The 20379-nt window shown below is 35.1% G+C and overlaps 1 protein-coding gene across 1 annotated transcript in view; it reads left to right on the forward strand.

Annotated features, from left to right (window-relative positions):
- The window catches only part of DENND4A (DENN/MADD domain containing 4A), a 57312-nt gene that overhangs the window by 17388 nt on the left and 19545 nt on the right, over positions 1-20379 (forward strand). The window contains exons 8-14 of the mRNA XM_014946113.1: positions 1613-1679; positions 5129-5187; positions 7507-7651; positions 8218-8393; positions 10275-10375; positions 13798-14016; positions 14267-14412. Coding sequence (XP_014801599.1) covers positions 1613-1679; positions 5129-5187; positions 7507-7651; positions 8218-8393; positions 10275-10375; positions 13798-14016; positions 14267-14412 — 913 coding nt within the window. The remainder of the gene's footprint in view (positions 1-1612; positions 1680-5128; positions 5188-7506; positions 7652-8217; positions 8394-10274; positions 10376-13797; positions 14017-14266; positions 14413-20379) is intronic.

Raw genomic sequence — 20379 nt, forward strand, 5'->3', positions numbered from 1 at the left:
TAACTTTTCTGGGACTTTGACTTTGTGGATTAAGCATTTTTTGTGATTGTTTGTCCTCTTTATTATTCCACTTTGTATCTCCTAAACTTGTTTTAAAATTCTGATAGTGTAAGCTTCCAATAGTGTAAAAACTTTTATTTTTTTTAAGGTGAGAACTATATTGGTTTTTGAGTTTTGCAAAGGAGTAAAATGAGGAGTAAATATAATAAATTTTTAATTAATTTTCGTTTTACAGATTTATTTGCTTATTCTGATTTCTCAGATTTGTAAACTGACCAGTCAGTTTACTGTGGATAATTTAAATATAGCTACACGGTCTTGCATGAAATTAATACAGTATTTACCCTAGTTTCTTAAGCTATTTGAAAATGTTCAAATACACATGTATGGCACAGACAACCTTCGTCAGCCCCACTTATGCAAGTCGCCGGCTTTTTCCTTGATGTTTGCTGTATTTTCCATATTTTTGCCACCATCTTCATACATGGGGAATAAAGATGAAACCCCAAATCTGTTGTCAGCCTGATTCCTTGGCTGTGTGGCTGCACAGACGTCGACAAGGGAGGGCAATGTGGGAGTGGCAAAGAGGAGGCATAAGACCATTTCTTCTGCCAGTAGTTCTGGTTAATGCCAGTTATCTGATTATAGAACTGCAACAAAAAGTTAAGCACAAGTACACAAAATTAAGACCACAGAAAAATGGGGTTTTTTTGCATACATCTAATGGCATAATATGCAGCTGCATTGAAATATAGGTATGAAATATATAGCTTTGAATCAGAATCACATAAGCCTTCTATATAAATCAATGCTTACTTATGGGTTTCTCTGTCTTCAAAATTTGGTTCGTTGTCTGTGTTATAATAATGGTAAGAGTTGCGGAAATCACATTAAAATATGTGCTGTAACATGCAGTTTATGATGGATTATGTGTTTCTTCCTGGTCTCTACTGATCACATGTGGTTTCTTTTAATGTGAAAGCGTGTATTATGTAGAACTCCTATGTTTTTAGGACTTCTGTATTTAATCCATTTATAAAACTGGGAACTTACTCTAATTTTAAAAGCGTTTTTCTGTATTTGTAGTATATGAAAAAAATGTTAACACTTTTTTCATCAGAAGTCTTAAATAATATTTTGTATTTTGAAGTGAAGAAAATGGATTAATTTAATTACTCTCCTTGATACTCAGCTGTGAATATTTTTTTTTTTTTGCAAATAACCCAGTGCTAGTCTCTGAGGTATAATGTTATGTCAAGCCAATCTCAGAAGCATGGTTGAAAAATGGTATTGTGATACTCAAACATCAGTATTTCTACTTTACAATTTTAAAAAAAGAAAAAAGCTCCTTGTAATTTTTCATTCTCACAATCCATAGTCTGAAAGATAATCTGACCTGCCGTTTTGGTTGTCACTACTAGAAAAATAGGTTTTCAAGGTCAGAATACCCCTGTAGGATTTGAGGGCTGGGTTTTTTTGCTCTCTGTCTTCTGTATAAGAATGTGCCATTTTTATATAATAATTTTTCTTACTGGCAATAATTTTGTCTTGAGGTGAAGCAGTTTTTAAAGCTTGTAATTTCTACTAAATCAGTATTTTTCTTTTCCTCTAGACACATTTCCCATTTCATGCATAAAGTTCCTTTTCCATCCCCTCAGAGGCCAAGAATTCTAGTTCAGGTAAGTGTAAATTTCTTTTTAATAGCTATGTCTTAAGTGAAGACAAAACAGCTGTTGAAAAGGTTAGTAAATGGAAAATGTAATTTTTATGTTCAATTTTTCTTGTTCAGGTTTTTTCCCCTAAACTCATACACTTAATCTTCACAGATTTCTCACTGTTCTGTTTCCAGTTAAGTTAAGAACTTTAATGAGATACATCAAGATACTGTATAATGAAATTAGAACTTAATTATTTTCTTTCATAGTATATGGAAATTAATTAATTAAAAACTACTCCAAGTCACTATCTGGCTTGATTTTTTGCAATAACTTTTGAACTGTTTTCTTGCTACTGTGTGAAAGCTGAGTGTAAAATAAATATATAAAATTAAAACCAGATGTGAAGCATATACTCATACCTGTTCTCACAAAGGGCTCCATGCTGTCCTCTATGTAATGGATAGCTCTCACTGAGAACTGCCGGAGCCACGCACGTTTGACAGACACACTTTGTCAAATATGACCCTTATTCTGTCCTACCTGCAAGACTGAGTATATTTTATGGTGTGTGAGTGAATTGGTATAATTGCTAGAATTTGAAATTTCACCCATATCACTGCTGGTAGGAGAGAGGAAATCCCTATCTCAAAGACGTCTGAAGTGAACTGATATTAAATCTTTTTTCTTTTTTTTTTTTCCCTCCTAAGAGGTGAAACAGGTAAAGAGATGTTAAAATTGTATTGCTGAGAAAAGACAGCTCTATTCTGGTTATAGTTATTCTACCAGTCCTGGGGTTTTGAACAAGTTGTTGCAAAATGATGTTACTTTCTGTTACTATTTGTATGAAATAAAATATGGAGCGCCCTGTGCAATTTTCAGTCTTAATGTAGTAGCCCATATGCTAGTGAAGTATTTCAGAGTAAATATCATCTTGTGTTGTGTCTTTATAGAATGTATTGAATATTAAAGATCCTCCTTAGTGTACTTGGATATTCCAGAGAAGTAACATTTATTGCTGTTACTGAAGAAGGGTCGGAGAACAGTTATATTGAAACTGTATCTGGCACTTTTGTCACTTTTATTATGAATTTAAAGTTCAATTCAAACCTAGTATTTTTACATTTTGTGTGTTGTTTTTTTCTGTTCACCTTCAATAAAATATTTGTGCTAGGGAACAGCAAACACGCATTTACAGTTGTGAGTTTAGAGAAAAACAGGTTTTTTTAGTCTGAATTTTTAGGGAACTCTGTCAAATTATACATGGGCGTATACCCTGGTGCAAAGTCTGAGGACGTAGTTGTAAGTGATGTGAAATTTTGTCTGTTACACCTTATTTTCAAAATGCTTTTGTGTCAAGTTAGTACAACTTCAGTAGCTGATAGTACAGATGGAGAATGCACTGCTTTTAGAGTAGACAGTGGTAGGTGAGGTCTACAAATAAGTGCTTCCTTCCAGCTGCTTTCAGGGACTTCTGAGTTTTATTTGATTCTGCACTGACTAAAATCACAGGTGACTGTATCTAAGATGTTTTCCTCAAAATAGTGTGGGAAATGCCTGTATTCTTGAAAATTAGGAGTTTTTAGGGTTCCATTTAATTGAAGAAGTAGTGATTTCTCTCTGAACCTTGTTAATTTAAAACATGGTAAGTCTTTTGCTAAACAATTAGTGTAGCAGATCCTTCTGAATATATGTTGCTGTAGAATCTTGTAGGTGTCTATATGCTTCCTGAAAATGAGACCTGATATATTTTAGTAGCTGGATGTGTGCCAGTCTGGCTGTGTAACCCAGTCTTAGATCCTTCTTAGCATCTGTTACAAGCAAAAGAGAAGGTGGCATGTGTCTGACTTAAGTTTCGAAGAAATGAGAGCCATTAGTAATGGAATGTTCCCGAGTGCCAGTTTCCAGCTGCCATTCTTGATAGGTTGTTTGTGGTCTGAAATCTGCTGGACTCTGTTCTCCGTGTCCTACATCCCTTTATTACACAGATGTTCCTGCTCTAATGGTGTATTCACAACCTGTAGACTTCGAGAGCACGTTCAGTAATATGTTTCTCCCTTTGAGAAATGGGGACAGTAAGTGCCCCTTCTGCCTGAGGGAGACATGCACTTGGAATAGATGCTTGATTTTTGTCTATCTGCTTTTGTTGAAACAAAAGTCGTAAGACATTAGGCTGAATCTTCCTTTCCAAGGGTAGTTTATGAAGGTTACCTCGGGCTGAAAAAATGAGGTCTTTGAATTCTTTCACCAATCAAGCTAATGGTGGTGGTTGTCACAAGGTGACTTACTTGAAGACAAATCTAGCACATAGAGCGGCGTGGCCATCCTCATTTGTCATTGAAGCTAAATGTAGCCTCAGCCTTCAAAAGCTGTGCTCTGTGGAACACGCAGGGAAGCAGCACCCACGTAGGTGCTTGTTAATGGCCTCTGCTTTGTGTGTCTGCCCAGGCACAGTGTTAGGTGACTTAGTGCTTCACCATTTGTCTTACTAATTCATCTGATCTTCTGACTTCTGCTCTCTGGTTATCTGCAGTGGGGTCTAAGGTGAAACATGCTCAGATGAAACGTTGTCTGAACTTGCAGAGTAGTTGTAAAAGTTACCGTGACTTACTGAATTACTACTGCTGCTTGTAGGTGTGCTTTTATACGACAGACAGAAAATGCATGACCACTTAGCAGGAAGGATTAAGCTAACTGGTATCTTGATACCTTGGATTTACTATGGCTGAAAATGTCAGTTGAGCTTTGATAAATTGATTGTGGATCTCAGTTCTACTACTTATTTGAAACCTCCTGTTTATGCTGAGGATATGAATGATTTCTCTTGATGTCATATCACTTGAAGAAAGAAATGTGGATTAATAGGATCTCTGTCTTGAATCTTCAACTAATGCAAATTTTAAAGATCCTATCAAAGCTGAGCCAAGCCATTTCTACCAGCTAAAATCTATCAAAGCTGAGCTGAGCCAAGCCATTTCTACCAGCTAAAAGCCTAATTCTTGTGTCTTCCAAAGAAAAAGCTACTTCACGTTGCGATCTGCCATCTCTCCCCTTTATGCATTTTATCCGTCTCTTTCCCCCTAAATCCAAAAAGAATCCCACCCTGGGGTGTATGAACTACATATGAACTATGAGTCCTCGCTTCCCTTAAAATACAGAAGGCTTCATTTTTGAGCAGTTAATATATTCAGGGGTTTTTTTGACAGTATTAGCTAGTTTAAATTTCTCTTTATGAATATGCAATGTATTCAGTTCTGACTAAGAAAGGAAGAATGCGTGTTGCCTGGATTTCACTAAAAGATACCAATGTGTGGCATCATGTACCGCTTCTTATAGTGCTACACAACTGGGCTAGATGAGGTTCAGCTTAGTTTAAATTTTATTTTTAGGTGTTCGTTGTTATAGTTGTGCAATTTCTGATAAATATTTCCAAAATTCAGCATAAAAAGAATGTATTTAAAATCTCTTTCCAGCTATCTCCACATGACAACCTGATTCTTAGCCAACCTGTGTCATCACCCCTTCCACTGAGGTAAGTGGCAGTATCTTCTGTTTGATTTACATTGCAGAAAAGATTTGGTACTTTGAGGTATAGTTGTGCAAATTAACTTATCCTGGCTGGTGCCTTTTGTAGCTGATGTATCTGAAGTTTATTTATGTGATTTAGACCTGTGCCCTGATAAAGATACATACTTTGACCTTGCAGTCATTTTTAAAAGACAGATTTGCAAATTTAAGTTTATAAAACCCAACTCACTATGAGTCCTCGCTTCCCTTAAAATACAGAAGGCTTCATTTTTGAGCAGTTAATATATTCAGGGGTTTTTTTGACAGTATTAGCTAGTTTAAATTTCTCTTTATGAATATGCAATGTATTCAGTTCTGACTAAGAAAGGAAGAATGCGTGTTGCCTGGATTTCACTAAAAGATACCAATGTGTGGCATCATGTACCGCTTCTTATAGTGCTACACAACTGGGCTAGATGAGGTTCAGCTTAGTTTAAATTTTATTTTTAGGTGTTCGTTGTTATAGTTGTGCAATTTCTGATAAATATTTCCAAAATTCAGCATAAAAAGAATGTATTTAAAATCTCTTTCCAGCTATCTCCACATGACAACCTGATTCTTAGCCAACCTGTGTCATCACCCCTTCCACTGAGGTAAGTGGCAGTATCTAGTTCTGACTAAGAAAGGAAGAGTGTGCGTTGCCTGGATTTCACTAAAAGATACCAATGTGTGGCATCATGCACCGCTTCTTATAGTGCTACACAACTGGGCTAGATGAGGCTCAGCTTAGTTTAAATCTTATTTTTAGGTGTTTGTTGTTATAGTTGTGCAATTTCTGATAAATATTTCCAAAATTCAGCATAAAAAGAATGTATTTAAAATCTCTTTCCAGCTATCTCCACATGACAACCTGATTCTTAGCCAACCTGTGTCATCACCCCTTCCACTGAGGTAAGTGGCAGTAAGTGTTTGATTTACATTGCAGAAAATATTTGGTACTTTGAGGTATAATTGTGCAAATTAACTTAGCCTGGCTGGTGCCTTTTGTAGCTGATGTATCTGAAGTTTATTTATGTGATTTAGACCTGCGCCCTGACAAAGATACATACTTAATGAACAGTATCTGTGTTATTTTGAATAATTTTAGTGGTTCTTGAGGCAAAATATAGAGTGTTAGACCCTCTTTCTAGGAGCTGGTATGTGGGCTCCTGAGATAGTGCAGCTTTTGTATTGCAAGGTAATTGAAGGAGTTCTGTGCCTGTCCTAACTTTCATGTCTCTGTGCAGGAGAACGATTAAAGAAACTCATGTTGTCTCCCTGCAAATTGCTTCTCAAAAAGAAAAATCATCGTGCATGTGTCCTGAAAATAGTGTAGACTGATGGAAGAGTCTCAAGAAATCATGGTTGCTATTGGGAAGTAACCACTCTTCACTGAACAGTGAAGTGTACCAAGTAGTCTGCCTTGCAGTCATTTTTAAAAGACAGATTTGCAAATTTAAGTTTATAAAGCCCAAATCTAATACTTTGTTTTCTTTTTTTTGTTACTGAACACTTCTGGATTATTATTATGGTGCTTTGTAACTCACCGGTGTGTTTATATTCTCCAACAGTGGGGGCAAGTTTTCTACACTACTTCAGAACTTAGGACCTGAAAATGCAGTAACTCTACTTGTATTTGCTGTGACGGAACATAAAATCAGTGTTTGATTTACATTGCAGAAAATATTTGGTACTTTGAGGTATAATTGTGCAAATTAACTTAGCCTGGCTGGTGCCTTTTGTAGCTGATGTATCTGAAGTTTATTTATGTGATTTAGACCTGCGCCCTGACAAAGATACATACTTAATGAACAGTATCTGTGTTATTTTGAATAATTTTAGTGGTTCTTGAGGCAAAATATAGAGTGTTAGACCCTCTTTCTAGGAGCTGGTATGTGGGCTCCTGAGATAGTGCAGCTTTTGTATTGCAAGGTAATTGAAGGAGTTCTGTGCCTGTCCTAACTTTCATGTCTCTGTGCAGGAGAACGATTAAAGAAACTCATGTTGTCTCCCTGCAAATTGCTTCTCAAAAAGAAAAATCATCGTGCATGTGTCCTGAAAATAGTGTAGACTGATGGAAGAGTCTCAAGAAATCATGGTTGCTATTGGGAAGTAACCACTCTTCACTGAACAGTGAAGTGTACCAAGTAGTCTGCCTTGCAGTCATTTTTAAAAGACAGATTTGCAAATTTAAGTTTATAAAGCCCAAATCTAATACTTTGTTTTCTTTTTTTTGTTACTGAACACTTCTGGATTATTATTATGGTGCTTTGTAACTCACCGGTGTGTTTATATTCTCCAACAGTGGGGGCAAGTTTTCTACACTACTTCAGAACTTAGGACCTGAAAATGCAGTAACTCTACTTGTATTTGCTGTGACGGAACATAAAATCCTCATCCATTCATTGCGACCTTCTGTCCTTACTAGTGTGACAGAGGCGTTAGTCTCTGTAAGTAATGTTCTTTTAATTATACACCTCTAAGTGCAATGTTTTTAACATAAAATCTAAAATTAGTGGGAGTACTGTTAGCTGTAAAGATTACTTAGAAGTAAGAATAAAAATGAAGATCATTAGAGAGAAAAGTTCACATTACTAATGATATCCCACAAAGACAGAAGAGAAAAAAGTAACTGCTTTTGGTTGTATGCAAATATTTTAAATAAGTATGTTGTTTAGTTGTCACAATGCACTGAATATGTTTCTCATTGTCCCAAATAGCACTGTATTCTCTCTTGCATGTTGTTTTCCTGTGTGTCTTCACTAAGCATTGTATTGCTGCCTCTACTGTATGCAGTCAATTATACTGAAGAGCTTTTTTCCTACAAAGTACAGTTTGAATTTTTAGAGAAATTAGTGTATTTTTAAGTTAATAATCTGCATCTAGATTTGCTGTAATAATCTGCCATGTTGAATAATTTTTGAAGTGGCCATTAGTGAAGTGTGGTTTATGCTTGCATAGGCTATATTACATTGTACATGTTTAACCTCTGTTTTTTCTCTGCATATATTCAAAGATGATATTTCCCTTCCACTGGCCTTGCCCATATATTCCTCTCTGTCCCTTGGCACTGGCAGATGTGTTAAGTGCCCCGTGCCCATTCATAGTGGGAATTGATTCAAGATACTTTGACCTCTATGACCCTCCACCAGATGTTAGCTGTGTTGACCTAGATACCAACACAATTTCTCAGTAAGTATTTATCAACAATTTTTCTGCTGCATTAATTTTTTTCTTGCTTCCTGTTTTCAAAGGCAAAAAGTAGCTTTTTTGGCAAAACCTTGGGGGGGTGTGCATTTGTTTTAAACCTCTGAACTTTCTAATATATTATCCTCCTTGAAATGAGGATGCTAGAATTGATATCTCTTGTTCAAGGGGGCAGAGTGTAGGTACAACCCTCGTGGAACACTATTGCCTTTTATTCTATTACATTAAAATCTTACTGCACATGTTGGCACATTTCCTTGATTAACCATATTGTGTCTCGTGTCATTGTTCCTGGAAGAGAATAGTCATTTTCATGATCAGCTTTTTTAGCATTGAAGAAATTCTAGTATCTTCATATGGGCATCTGCTTGCCAATTATAGCAATTAAATCATACTCCATATCAATATGAAGTATAGGAACTTTGTCAGGAATTAGAGATGTGAACTTTCATGGGTGAGAGAGTCTTAATTAAGACTTAGAATCATGCCGTTGTTAACAAACTGAAATAACAGTGTTATAATATTTCTCATTCATAACTGTGTAGAGTACTACATTTTTCTGTAATACTAATTATCTAATAATTAGTCTGGGGTAGCAGTGCGCTGTTAAAACCATCGGGAAACAGTCCATATTGTTATGGTATTCTAAACAAAGGAAAACCAAAGAATTATGTGTTTCCTTGTGATGATGTTACAAAAATAGAAGAGGATAAGGCTTCTACTTCAAGATTCTAAACCACACAATCAATTAAACTTGTATTTCAGATTGAAACTTTTATTTCAGTATAATTTTTAATACGCTCGGTATATATTTAGTTCAGCTTTTAATAGTCTTTGGTCAGTGTTCTTTTGTATCGTTATCCTGTTGGTAGCAGTATTTCAGCATTAATATATCTGCCTAAAACCTTTTTTTCTTTCTAGATTTTCTTATCTGTGAGTTTATTTTTGCTACAGTAGTTGTATGAAGATTTAGAGAAGGTTGCATATATTAAGTATTTCTAAATCAACATTTTTTTTAAGGATTTTATGCTGATATGAAATTTGTGTAGCAGTTCTGCTCTGAAGTTTTTAGGAGCTAGTTCAAACTAGGCTGTGATAACTTCAGTTTTGGGTTTGTTACTTTTTGCTTAAAAGGAACACGTTTGTGCATTTCTTCTGGTATTTGTCTAATTAGCTAGTTATTCATTAATGGAAAATAACTTATTTCCAGTTATTTCTGTTTTCATTCTACTTTTAGTTGATTTTCTATGTACTTGCTTAGGAAAACATTAATTCCACTTCATCGTATGGAAAAAGGTGTCAAACACAGCTTACAATTTTTGCAGCTTTGTGAGGGATGTGCTCCTGAGGCTTGCTGGTGCCCTCTGTTGACAAAGAACTGTGTTTCTGGGGTTTTTTTCATCGTGATAATGATATAGTTAAGTCAAAATCCATACGTACTAAACACAAAGCAGTTGTGATATCAAATCGATTTTGGGTTACAACAAACATTCTAGTTATTATCTCCATCCTAGTTTAAATAACTGCAGCTCAGAACGTAGCACATCTGGTGGTTGCTTGTGCTATGGCAGGTGCTTAATTCTAGTAACCCACCTTTCAGGAGTTCTAAGTGGATTGATTTCAGTGCTAAAGAGAGTGGCTGCAATAATCATCATCCTGAAATGTGGGACATTGGTTGGATGGCTGTGACCAGATCTCCGTATAGTACATCATGTTTGACTTCATTGATTTTCAGTCCTGTTTTAATGGAACAAACTATAAATATTCCTTATTCTCTGGTGGCATAGAAAAGTCCTCTGAATACAGTCCTGTGTACACACGTATTCCACTGTATACTGATATGCTGTTGCTTTTTTTTCCTTACAGAACTGGAGATAAGAAAGCTATTGCATGGAAGATCTTACCAAAGAAACCTTGTAAAAATCTGATGAACACTTTAAGTAATTTATATCAGCAACTGGCAGAATGTGAGTGGGAAATTGCATAGTAAGATTTACGTGGGATATATTGTGCCACATTAACAGCTAAATACAGCTAATTAAATATGTTTTTAAGTCACCTGTTTAAAGTTACACTAAACACAATGTTTTTGTACAGAACAGGAACATCTGTATTTTAAGTCAGGAGACTAGAGCCCACGTAGAGGCTTTTTGGGGTGGAGAGGACTTCCATATATATAAGGGAGCGCGCAGGCGATATCCCTTTGTATTGGTGTTATCCTCCTACCAAAAAATGTAGGGCTTTTATGAGACAAGAACAGTACAGCAAAGAGGAGGCCAGGACCTAGTAAAGACCTTCGTTTTGTCTTCAAAGCCTGCTCAAGTCTACTGATGTCTTGACAATCGAGATAACTTTGATACTCAAGCTGATAGTACTTTACCTAAAATTGGGAGCACTTTGAAAGGCACTGTAACAAAAAAAAAAAAGAGTTAAACACACATCCAATTTATGTGTTTGTCCTTAAAATATGCTTCTTTAATCAGCTTTTGAATAAATTTTTACATGTTTTTACAAACAGTTTTCTTTGAGGCTTTTTTTAGGCTCTGTCCTTACTGGTTCTCTCTGTTGCTGTAGTAACTGATGTGCTGAAAAAGTAAATGTATCTTGCTTTTGGCATTATCCAGAGATATATGAGTTGTATAAGGTCAAGCTGAATCCATTGTAGTGTGTCATGATTGATTTAATCGTATATATTTTAATCTGTTCTAAACTTAATTGAGCTCAGTCATCAGTGAATCTAGTAGGATAAAGAGAATTTTTTTAACAAATATTGGGGAAAAAAAATGTGAAATGTCATGCACATGTTGGCACATTTCCTTGATTAACCATATTGTGTCTCGTGTCATTGTTCCTGGAAGAGAATAGTCATTTTCATGATCAGCTTTTTTAGCATTGAAGAAATTCTAGTATCTTCATATGGGCATCTGCTTGCCAATTATAGCAATTAAATCATACTCCATATCAATATGAAGTATAGGAACTTTGTCAGGAATTAGAGATGTGAACTTTCATGGGTGAGAGAGTCTTAATTAAGACTTAGAATCATGCCGTTGTTAACAAACTGAAATAACAGTGTTATAATATTTCTCATTCATAACTGTGTAGAGTACTACATTTTTCTGTAATACTAATTATCTAATAATTAGTCTGGGGTAGCAGTGTGCTGTTAAAACCATCGGGAAACAGTCCATATTGTTATGGTATTCTAAACAAAGGAAAACCAAAGAATTATGTGTTTCCTTGTGATGATGTTACAAAAATAGAAGAGGATAAGGCTTCTACTTCAAGATTCTAAACCACACAATCAATTAAACTTGTATTTCAGATTGAAACTTTTATTTCAGTATAATTTTTAATACGCTCGGTATATATTTAGTTCAGCTTTTAATAGTCTTTGGTCAGTGTTCTTTTGTATCGTTATCCTGTTGGTAGCAGTATTTCAGCATTAATATATCTGCCTAAAACCTTTTTTTCTTTCTAGATTTTCTTATCTGTGAGTTTATTTTTGCTACAGTAGTTGTATGAAGATTTAGAGAAGGTTGCATATATTAAGTATTTCTAAATCAACATTTTTTTTAAGGATTTTATGCTGATATGAAATTTGTGTAGCAGTTCTGCTCTGAAGTTTTTAGGAGCTAGTTCAAACTAGGCTGTGATAACTTCAGTTTTGGGTTTGTTACTTTTTGCTTAAAAGGAACACGTTTGTGCATTTCTTCTGGTATTTGTCTAATTAGCTAGTTATTCATTAATGGAAAATAACTTATTTCCAGTTATTTCTGTTTTCATTCTACTTTTAGTTGATTTTCTATGTACTTGCTTAGGAAAACATTAATTCCACTTCATCGTATGGAAAAAGGTGTCAAACACAGCTTACAATTTTTGCAGCTTTGTGAGGGATGTGCTCCTGAGGCTTGCTGGTGCCCTCTGTTGACAAAGAACTGTGTTTCTGGGGTTTTTTTCATCGTGATAATGATATAGTTAAGTCAAAATCCATACGTACTAAACACAAAGCAGTTGTGATATCAAATCGATTTTGGGTTACAACAAACATTCTAGTTATTATCTCCATCCTAGTTTAAATAACTGCAGCTCAGAACGTAGCACATCTGGTGGTTGCTTGTGCTATGGCAGGTGCTTAATTCTAGTAACCCACCTTTCAGGAGTTCTAAGTGGATTGATTTCAGTGCTAAAGAGGGTGGCTGCAATAATCGTCATCCTGAAATGTGGGACATTGGTTGGATGGCTGTGACCAGATCTCCGTATAGTACATCATGTTTGACTTCATTGATTTTCAGTCCTGTTTTAATGGAACAAACTATAAATATTCCTTATTCTCTGGTGGCATAGAAAAGTCCTCTGAATACAGTCCTGTGTACACACGTATTCCACTGTATGCTGATATGCTGTTGCTTTTTTTTCCTTACAGAACTGGAGATAAGAAAGCTATTGCATGGAAGATCTTACCAAAGAAACCTTGTAAAAATCTGATGAACACTTTAAGTAATTTATATCAGCAACTGGCAGAATGTGAGTGGGAAATTGCATAGTAAGATTTACGTGGGATATATTGTGCCACATTAACAGCTAAATACAGCTAATTAAATATGTTTTTAAGTCACCTGTTTAAAGTTACACTAAACACAATGTTTTTGTACAGAACAGGAACATCTGTATTTTAAGTCAGGAGACTAGAGCCCACGTAGAGGCTTTCTGGGGTGGAGGGGACTTCGGTATACATAAGGCAGTGCGCAGGCGATATCCCTTTGTATTGGTGTTATCCTCCTACCAAAAAAATTAGAGCTTTTATGAGACAAGAACAGTAAAGCAAAGAGGAGGCCAGGACCTAGTAAAGACCTTTGTTTTGTCTTCAAAGCCTGCTCAAGTCTGATGGTGTCTCGACAATTGAGATAACTTTGATGCTCAAGCTGGTAGTACTTTACCTAAAATTATAAGATGGATTGGGAGCACTTTGAAAGGCACTGGAGGAAAAAAGAAAAGCATTAAACACACATCCAATTTATGTGTTTGTCCTTAAAATATGCTTCTTTAATCAGCTTTTGAATAAATTTTTACATGTTTTTACAAACAGTTTTATTTGAGGCTTTTTTTAGGCTCTGTCCTTACTGGTTCTCTCTGTTGCTGTAGTAACTGATGTGCTGAAAAAGTAAATGTATCTTGCTTTTGGCATTATCCAGAGATATATGAGTTGTATAAGGTCAAGCTGAATCCATTGTAGTGTGTCATGATTGATTTAATCGTATATATTTTAATCTGTTCTAAACTTAATTGAGCTCAGTCATCAGTGAATCTAGTAGGATAAAGAGAATTTTTTTAACAAATATTGGGGAAAAAAAATGTGAAATGTCGTGATGTTGTGGTTTTTTCACAGTGCAACAGAGACCAAGAGAAGATGCATTAATGGAATTGGCAATGAATGACTATGATTTTAATTCTGGGAAGAAATTGCATCTGTTAGATTTGGAGATCCAGGAAGCATTTCTGTGTTTCATGGCCTCAATACTAAAAGGTTACAGGTCTTATCTCCGGCCAATAACAGAGGCGCCCTCTGAAACAGCCACAGATGCAAGTTCTCTCTTTGAGCTTCAAGGTGAAGAGTCATAAACTTGTTTTATATATATATATTAATTTATGATTTTATATTCTTTCTTATTTAAGGAATAAAACCTTTTGCAGTGTTAGTGTTGTGAGTGATGGTAGAAATGTAAGTGCAGAAATAAATGCATAGTGGTGGCAAAGATTACAGAAAGGTTATTGCGTGTTAGTAGAATGAAGACTGACTTTTGGTCAGAACCTTTTTGTTTGGGCCATTCTTACACGTTTCTGATTTCACTTTATAGGTTTTCTCAGAAGTCGAGATCGTTCACATCAGAAGTTCTACACACTGATGACCAAAACTCAAATGTTTATTCGCTTCATTGAAGAGTGTTCTTTTGTCAGTGATAAGGACGCAAGCCTTGCGTTTTTTGATGACTGTGTAGATAAAGTAAGCATGTCTTCATGTGCATATAGTACCTTAACTTCTGTTTTTGACACTATCTAATCCAGTGCAAGCAGAATATATTTCAAGTGCAAGTTTATTTCTATTTTTTCTTTTACTTCCTTTTTTCTAGCCACTAGAGCCTTCCGCTTTCCTTTTTTGTTGGGCTTCATTTCATTTTCTGCTTCATGTTCTTGAAAGTGTAAATATAATATCGTAACAAATTAGAAGTGCTAATTTTCACATGTATGTAAGCTTCTGAAATACTGACCCCTTGTAAGAAGTGTAATATTCTGACTTTAAAGTAGGAACTTTGAGATTCTTTATCAGAGAACTATATTCTTCAGTTAAAACTACAAACATTTTTATAGATCGTGTAATATCTCATGCAGCCACTTAAGAATGGGGTTAATGAGCAGCACACTAGAAGATACCAAGCATTCTCACCATTTTTTAATCATAATAAACAGAAATTCCTTGACTTGTTTTTAAATAATGTGCTGGCCAGTTCTTTCTAGTAGTAATTCTCTAGTCAGTACTAGGCTTGTACTAGAAGTAAATAATTAAATCTTTATAAATTCTCCTTTCACTCATACTGCTGTCGCTTGTTTCCCCCAGTTCAAAACCAACTTGCTGAAGTAAATATTTTAAATACAGTGCTTGTATTGATACTATTCTCTTGGATGAGAATATTTTTCTAATGACCTTGTTATCAAATATTGATAGATATGAAGTGTATGTGTTTCTTAAAGTAAGCAAAATTTTATTATGGTGTGTCACAGAAGCTAATTTTTGCAGCTTTGTGAGGGATGTGCTCCTGAGGCTTGCTGGTGCCCTCTGTTGACAAAGAACTGTGTTTCTTTGTATAAGCTGACATTTGTTGTGGGTTCTGTTACTCACCTGTTGTGTTGCAGTAGAGGAATGCTGTGCTCGCTCGGTATATATTTAGTTCAGCTTTTAATAGTCTTTGGTCAGTGTTCTTTTGTATCGTTATCCTGTTGGTAGCAGTATTTCAGCATTTTTTGCATAAGCTGACATTTTTTGTGGGTTCTGTTACTCATCTGTTGTGTTGCAGTAGAGGAATGCTGTGCTATCTCTTGCTATGCTGTTCATGTTTGTAATGAGAAGAAAAGGCAATTGTTAAGGATTATGTGACAAGGAGTATGAAAGTGCAACACAATCACAATCAGTGTTTTTCTTGAAATAAGCTTAGAACTTTTGCTGGACTAGAGCTCACAGAATGTTGGATTTCCCATTTCAAAGTGGATTTCTTTTTCAGTCTTCTATAAAAGTGTCACTCACATTTTTAAAAATCCTAAGATATTTATAAGAAAGGTCCACATTAGTATAATGTTGAGCACTGTGGAAAACTAATTTTCTAAAAAGCATAGGTATATTAGCTTTTGAAAATTCATTACATTTCCAAAGAGGGTCTACAAAAGATGTTTTGTCTTCAAAGCCTGCTCAAGTCTGATGGTGTCTCGACAATTGAGATAACTTTGATGCTCAAGCTGGTAGTACTTTACCTAAAATTATAAGATGGATTGGGAGCACTTTGAAAGGCACTGGAGGAAAAAAGAAAAGCATTAAACACACATCCAATCTATGTGTTTGTCCTTAAAATATGCTTCTTTAATCAGCTTTTGTATAAATTTTTACATGTTTTTACAAACAGTTTTATTTGAGGCTTTTTTTAGGCTCTGTCCTTCTAAATCAACATTTTTTTTAAGGATTTTATGCTGATATGAAATTTGTGTAGCAGTTCTGCTCTGAAGTTTTTAGGAGCTAGTTCAAACTAGGCTGTGATAACTTCAGTTTTGGGTTTGTTACTTTTTGCTTAAAAGGAACACGTTTGTGCATTTCTTCTGGTATTTGTCTAATTAGCTAGTTATTCATTAATGGAAAATAACTTATTTCCAGTTATTTCTGTTTTCATTCTACTTTTAGTTGATTTTCTATGTACTTGCTTAGGAAAACATTAATTCCACTTCATCGTATGGAAAAAGGTGTCAAACACAGCTTACAATTTTTGCAGCTTTGTGAGGGATGTGCTCCTGAGGCTTGCTGGTGCCCTCTGTTGACAAAGAACTGTGTTTCTGGGGTTTTTTTCATCGTGATAATGATATAGTTAAGTCAAAATCCATACGTACTAAACACAAAGCAGTTGTGATATCAAATCGATTTTGGGTTACAACAAACATTCTAGTTATTATCTCCATCCTAGTTTAAATAACTGCAGCTCAGAACGTAGCACATCTGGTGGTTGCTTGTGCTATGGCAGGTGCTTAATTCTAGTAACCCACCTTTCAGGAGTTCTAAGTGGATTGATTTCAGTGCTAAAGAGAGTGGCTGCAATAATCATCATCCTGAAATGTGGGACATTGGTTGGATGGCTGTGACCAGATCTCCGTATAGTACATCATGTTTGACTTCATTGATTTTCAGTCCTGTTTTAATGGAACAAACTATAAATATTCCTTATTCTCTGGTGGCATAGAAAAGTCCTCTGAATACAGTCCTGTGTACACACGTATTCCACTGTATACTGATATGCTGTTGCTTTTTTTTCCTTACAGAACTGGAGATAAGAAAGCTATTGCATGGAAGATCTTACCAAAGAAACCTTGTAAAAATCTGATGAACACTTTAAGTAATTTATATCAGCAACTGGCAGAATGTGAGTGGGAAATTGCATAGTAAGATTTACGTGGGATATATTGTGCCACATTAACAGCTAAATACAGCTAATTAAATATGTTTTTAAGTCACCTGTTTAAAGTTACACTAAACACAATGTTTTTGTACAGAACAGGAACATCTGTATTTTAAGTCAGGAGACTAGAGCCCACGTAGAGGCTTTTTGGGGTGGAGAGGACTTCCATATATATAAGGGAGCGCGCAGGCGATATCCCTTTGTATTGGTGTTATCCTCCTACCAAAAAATGTAGGGCTTTTATGAGACAAGAACAGTACAGCAAAGAGGAGGCCAGGACCTAGTAAAGACCTTCGTTTTGTCTTCAAAGCCTGCTCAAGTCTACTGATGTCTTGACAATCGAGATAACTTTGATACTCAAGCTGATAGTACTTTACCTAAAATTGGGAGCACTTTGAAAGGCACTGTAACAAAAAAAAAAAAGAGTTAAACACACATCCAATTTATGTGTTTGTCCTTAAAATATGCTTCTTTAATCAGCTTTTGAATAAATTTTTACATGTTTTTACAAACAGTTTTCTTTGAGGCTTTTTTTAGGCTCTGTCCTTACTGGTTCTCTCTGTTGCTGTAGTAACTGATGTGCTGAAAAAGTAAATGTATCTTGCTTTTGGCATTATCCAGAGATATATGAGTTGTATAAGGTCAAGCTGAATCCATTGTAGTGTGTCATGATTGATTTAATCGTATATATTTTAATCTGTTCTAAACTTAATTGAGCTCAGTCATCAGTGAATCTAGTAGGATAAAGAGAATTTTTTTAACAAATATTGGGGAAAAAAAATGTGAAATGTCATGATGTTGTGGTTTTTTTCACAGTGCAACAGAGACCAAGAGAAGATGCATTAATGGAATTGGCAATGAATGACTATGATTTTAATTCTGGGAAGAAATTGCATCTGTTAGATTTGGAGATCCAGGAAGCATTTCTGTGTTTCATGGCCTCAATACTAAAAGGTTACAGGTCTTATCTCCGGCCAATAACAGAGGCGCCCTCTGAAACAGCCACAGATGCAAGTTCTCTCTTTGAGCTTCAAGGTGAAGAGTCATAAACTTGTTTTATATATATATATTAATTTATGATTTTATATTCTTTCTTATTTAAGGAATAAAACCTTTTGCAGTGTTAGTGTTGTGAGTGATGGTAGAAATGTAAGTGCAGAAATAAATGCATAGTGGTGGCAAAGATTACAGAAAGGTTATTGCGTGTTAGTAGAATGAAGACTGACTTTTGGTCAGAACCTTTTTGTTTGGGCCATTCTTACACGTTTCTGATTTCACTTTATAGGTTTCCTCAGAAGTCGAGATCGTTCACATCAGAAGTTCTACACACTGATGACCAAAACTCAAATGTTTATTCGCTTCATTGAAGAGTGTTCTTTTGTCAGTGATAAGGACGCAAGCCTCGCGTTTTTTGATGACTGTGTAGATAAAGTAAGCATGTCTTCATGTGCATATAGTACCTTAACTTCTGTTTTTGACACTATCTAATCCAGTGCAAGCAGAATATATTTCAAGTGCAAGTTTATTTCTATTTTTTCTTTTACTTCCTTTTTTCTAGCCACTAGAGCCTTCCGCTTTCCTTTTTTGTTGGGCTTCATTTCATTTTCTGCTTCATGTTCTTGAAAGTGTAAATATAATATCGTAACAAATTAGAAGTGCTAATTTTCACATGTATGTAAGCTTCTGAAATACTGACCCCTTGTAAGAAGTGTAATATTCTGACTTTAAAGTAGGAACTTTGAGATTCTTTATCAGAGAACTATATTCTTCAGTTAAAACTACAAACATTTTTATAGATCGTGTAATATCTCATGCAGCCACTTAAGAATGGGGTTAATGAGCAGCACACTAGAAGATACCAAGCATTCTCACCATTTTTTAATCATAATAAACAGAAATTCCTTGACTTGTTTTTAAATAATGTGCTGGCCAGTTCTTTCTAGTAGTAATTCTCTAGTCAGTACTAGGCTTGTACTAGAAGTAAATAATTAAATCTTTATAAATTCTCCTTTCACTCATACTGCTGTCGCTTGTTTCCCCCAGTTCAAAACCAACTTGCTGAAGTAAATATTTTAAATACAGTGCTTGTATTGATACTCTTCTCTTGGATGAGAATATTTTTCTAATGACCTTGTTATCAAATATTGATAGATATGAAGTGTATGTGTTTCTTAAAGTAAGCAAAATTTTATTATGGTGTGTCACAGAAGCTTTGTATAAGCTGACATTTGTTGTGGGTTCTGTTACTCACCTGTTGTGTTGCAGTAGAGGAATGCTGTGCTATCTCTTGCTATGCTGTTCTTGTTTGTAATGAGAAGCAAAAGCAATTGTTAAGAATTATGTGACAAGGAGTATGAAAGTGCAACACAATCACAATCAGTGTTTTTCTTGAAATAAGCTTAGAACTTTTGCTGGACTAGATCTCACAGAATGTTGGATTTCCCATTTCAAAGTGGATTTCTTTTTCAGTCTTCTATAAAAGTGTCACTCACATTTTTAAAAATCCTAAGATATTTATAAGAAAGGTCCACATTAGTATAATGTTGAGCACTGTGGAAAACTAATTTTCTAAAAAGCATAGGTATATTAGCTTTTGAAAATTCATTACATTTCCAAAGAGGGTCTACAAAAGAGTTTTGAGGCTGCTTGAAATGTTTTTTGCATTAGTTTTTGTTTTCAGAAGAACTGAACTGAAACCCGCAATCTTATACCCCTGTTTGGGTCTATTGTAATATGAAAGAAATTTGTATTAATATTATAAGAAATTCCACACCAATTTGTCATCTTACTGGCTACCTATAACATTCTATTCTGGGATGCTAATGTTTAAGTAATGCACACGTTGTCTGGGATTTCCTGTAAAGTAGGTCACCTGCTGTTTGTTTCACAGGAATTGATACTGAAGACTATGAAAACTGATATTTACAGTTCCTATTTATGGCTATTTCTGCTATAAAAGTGCAGAAGAGCTAAAAGGAGTTGTTTTGAAATCAAATCCAAAAGCAGTTATGTTTGCGAGAAATATAAAAGCATGGTCTAATGGTATTTAATGTTCTTTATAGCTTTTGTTAAGTCTCAATATTATATGAAGTGGCCCTCGCAGTTCTATAGCATGCATTGTAGGTATTTGTGGGTTGTAAATTGGTTTAATTACAATAATTTCTGTAATGTTCACCCAATTATCCTGTAGTTCAGTTAAAAAGCCTTCAACATGTACCTCTTGGCTTTACTGTTTGCCAGTTAGTGTTTAAAAATGGGAG

This window comes from Calidris pugnax, unplaced genomic scaffold, assembly GCF_001431845.1.
Source record: "Calidris pugnax isolate Ruff unplaced genomic scaffold, ASM143184v1 scaffold134, whole genome shotgun sequence".
NCBI lineage: Eukaryota > Metazoa > Chordata > Aves > Charadriiformes > Scolopacidae > Calidris > Calidris pugnax.